At 53.6% G+C, this 3674-nt stretch overlaps 1 protein-coding gene across 1 annotated transcript in view; it reads right to left on the bottom strand.

The window, feature by feature from the left end:
- The window catches only part of RHPN1 (rhophilin Rho GTPase binding protein 1), a 28175-nt gene that overhangs the window by 9018 nt on the left and 15483 nt on the right, over positions 1-3674 (bottom strand). Inside the window, exons 4-6 of the mRNA XM_026842850.1 lie at positions 2302-2377; positions 1838-1915; positions 659-818 (exon numbers count right to left, since the gene is read on the bottom strand). Coding sequence (XP_026698651.1) covers positions 659-818; positions 1838-1915; positions 2302-2377 — 314 coding nt within the window. The remainder of the gene's footprint in view (positions 1-658; positions 819-1837; positions 1916-2301; positions 2378-3674) is intronic.

Below are 3674 nucleotides of genomic sequence, written 5' to 3'. Positions count from 1 at the left end.
TTCCCAACTCCCCCAGATCCCTCAGCGCTGGCTCAGCCCGACTCTTCAACCCCTCCAGGGATCCCGGGGACTCCCCCCTGCCCTGGGCAGCCCATTCCAACGCCCAACAGCCCCTTCTGCACAGAAATCCTTCCTCAGAGCCAGCCTGACCCTGCCCTGGGCAGCTTGAGGCCATTCCCTCGGGGCCTGGCGCTGGGGCCTTGGCTCCAGAGACTCATCCCCCCTCTCTGCCCCCTCCTGGCAGGGAGTTGCCGAGGGCCAGGAGGTCTCCCCTCAGCCTCCTCTTCTCCAGACTGAACCCCCCCAGTTCCCCCAGCCGCTCCCCAGCAGACCTGTGCTCCAGACCCTGCCCCAGCTCCGTTGCCCTTCTCTGGCCACGCTCGAGTCATTCAATGGCCTTTTTGGGGTGAGGGGCCCAGAACTGAACCCCCTCAGCGAGGGGCGGCCTCCCCAGTGCCGAGCCCAGGGCTCAGATCCCTTCCCTGTCCCTGCTGGCCACGCCAGTGCTGACACCAGCCAGGATGCCGTTGCCCTCCTTGGTCCCCTGGGCACACTCTGGCTCATTCTCAATCCCCCCAGTCCCTCTCTGACTGGCAGCTTTGCTGCCAAGACAGAGATTCTGTCGTGGATGTTTGGCCCCGGCTCCCTCCGCACTCACGATGCCCCAGTTGGGATGGGGAAAGCTGCACCAACCAGTGGAAGAAGACACCCAGGCTTTTGGTGGGAGGGAAGAAACGGCTGTCGAGGAAGTAGAGCTGGTTGTAATATTCCATCAAGAGCTCGAGCCCAGCTTCGTTGCGGCTGGGGGTGCGCATTGCCTGCAGGGATGGGAGAGGAGACACGTGGGTGGGAAAACAGGGGAAAACAGGAAGGGAAATGACGGATTTATGAGGCTGCACTTGCTGGCCAGCCCAGAGGGAAGAAACTCCACCCGAGTCATCAGATCGATAGAATCAGATCAATAGTGGATGAGATGCTGCGAAGCTGTGGGAGACAGCTCCCGTCAGCACAGGCTCAGCTGTGGAAAAGGTTGGGGAGGCACCAGTTAGGTACTGGGGCACCCAAATCCAGAGCCAGTAGCCTGGGAGCCATGTTGGAGGCAACACTTATCTAAACCATGTTGGGATTTTTTTTTTTTTTAAAGAGAAATTCATGCAAAGGCTGATGTAATAAATTCTAAGGAAGAAATATGATTTTTTGCTCTTGAAAAAAACCTTTGAACTTTTGACCTGGCATGGGGTGGAGGGTCAGAGCTCTCCTAGCACCTAGTTTTAACCATGAGCCTTTTTCCATCTTCTGGCTTTGCAGGGCTCCTCTCCCACAGCTTGAAGAGTGCGATCAGGCCCTTCACAAGGACTTGAGCAAGTCTCTTTCTTTCTGCTCTCCCAGATTAAAGCTTCACAGCAAGGTAAAACTTGAAGTTACATACGAGAGCTATTTCGTAGGAGAGGAGAAAATTCACCTTTATCAGATTGCTTTATATTTCCTCTTCTCCAAGTGCTAGCTGGAGAGGGAGCAGTCATTTAGTCTTGCCGGGGGTGAACTAACATTCATAAACCAGTAATGGATTGCATTATAGTTTTTATTGCTGTTCAGTTCTAGGTTAGCAAGGCATTAAAGGACAGGGAAAGAAAACAATTACTAAACGGCCTCTAATATTTCGTAAGCTATGAACCGAAGCTGAGGTGCTCCAGCGCAGGAATCCTGCACCCTGAGACACAAGAAGTTGTCTGCAGTTTGGAGAGAAGCTGAGGGGACCCCGGAGAAAAATGTGGCACCTCCAGTGCGCGTTTCTGGAGAAGCCAAAGCAAGACTTTGCAATTCAAGGGACACTGACCTGCCGTAGCTCCATGAACTCTTTAATTTCTTTTTCAAACAAGATGCCTTCCTCTCCATAGTGTTCACTGATGAGATCCTGGATGGGGGAAAAAAAAGAAAACTCTGAGTCACCATTCAAAACAATTTTCATGATTTAAAGGGGGACTTTGGGTGATTCTGTATAAGTAACTTGCCAGCTGTCCCTGCAAGGAAACCTGCACCAGGGAAAACCATCTCCTCCCCTGCCTGGCTCTCCAGCATCTCCAGACCCTTATCTCACACTTTCCCATACTTTAAGTCCAGCTCCTCCCCATAAATTTATTTTTTTGCAGCTGTTCCAAAATAGAAGATGGTTTGCAGTTGCTGCAGCATCTCCTCTACAGCACACAACCATATCCATGTGCTGAAACATCCCCCAAAGTGCACGGTCACTCCCCTCTATCATCTCACATCGAATCAAGTGTGCAAAACCCCAGCGCTCACCTTCAGAGGTATCAGCAAATCCAGCTCCTTTGTCTCCTTCAGGCCCAAAGGGATCATGGGGACGCTGATGGACTCGCTGGAAGAAGATAGCGACCTGTTTGGTGGTTGGTTTAAAAGCCTTGGAGAGACCCTGTGTGTCAGGGACTAAAATAAAGCAGCTTTTGCCCTGGGCTTCTGCTGGGTTAAACTAGAGGAGGACCTGACTCCGCACAGTAGAGGGATTCTCTTCCCAGCAGTGTGTGAGAGGAGCACAGAAAATGAAACCATCACCCTTATTCCTCCAGCTTCTGCTTTTCTCTCCATAACCAGGACAATAAAACCAGAATCAGCTCCAGCGATGAAGCTGCTTTAATCACCAGCCCTTGGGAACCGGGTGTGATGTGAGCACAGGTCATGGATTCACCCACTCCTACGTGCTAATCTGGGTTTCAGCGCTGATAAGGACTTACTCAGACTGCAGTGCTGCACCTGATATTGAAATTTTCTACCTCTATTAAAAGCAGTGGTCTAATAATAGCTCTTATCGCAGAGCCCGGTCAGTATCGTAAAATGCTGAGGACGATGATGACTCTGGGAACACCCAGTTGGGGAGCGGTTTGTGTTTCGACATTAGAACAGGGCAGTCGTGTAGCACCGAAGAAGAAGAACTGCAGGATGACAGTCAGGAAGGACCATCTTTTGGGGGATTTTGCAGCTATTTTGATTTCCTGCTGCCAAGAAGTTAAGGAAAGGTCTGTAAAAGCAGCAGAGCCTGGAGCGGGCAGAAAATTACAGTCCTGTAAAGAGCCCCAAAACCTGCACACAAAGATGGGGAACAGGAACCCACTGTGGTGGTACCTGCAGCTCTCATCTGTTCTGCAAATGCTTTTCCCAGTACCCATCTGTCCCTCAGGAACGCCCCCAACCCTGGCACTGAGCCATGTTACCGCATCTCTCCCTGCAGAGTGACCTGGGCAGGCTGGAGCGATGGGCTGAGCCCAACTGGGGGAGTTTCACTGAGGGCAAATGCCGGGGGCTGCCCTTGGGCCACAACAACCCCCAGGGGGGCTCCAGGCCTGGGGAGGAGTGGCTGGAGAGCTGCCGGTCAGAGAGGGACTGGGGGGTGAGAATGAGCCAGAGTGTGCCCAGGGGGCCAAGGAGGGCAACGGCATCCTGGCTGGTGTCAGCCCTGGCGTGGCCAGCAGGGACAGGGAAGGGATCTGAGCCCTGGGCTCGGCACTGGGGAGGCCGCCCCTCGCTGAGGGGGTTCAGTTCTGGGCCCCTCACCCCAAAAAGGCCATTGAATGACTCGAGCGTGGCCAGAGAAGGGCAACGGAGCTGGGGCAGGGTCTGGAGCACAGGTCTGCTGGGGAGCGGCTGGGGGAACTGGGGGG

This window comes from Athene cunicularia (assembly GCF_003259725.1).
Source record: "Athene cunicularia isolate RWA chromosome 2 unlocalized genomic scaffold, athCun1 chr2_part1, whole genome shotgun sequence".
In the NCBI taxonomy this organism is placed as follows: Eukaryota; Metazoa; Chordata; class Aves; order Strigiformes; family Strigidae; genus Athene; species Athene cunicularia.
This window is presented reverse-complemented; position numbering and strand designations above follow the sequence as displayed.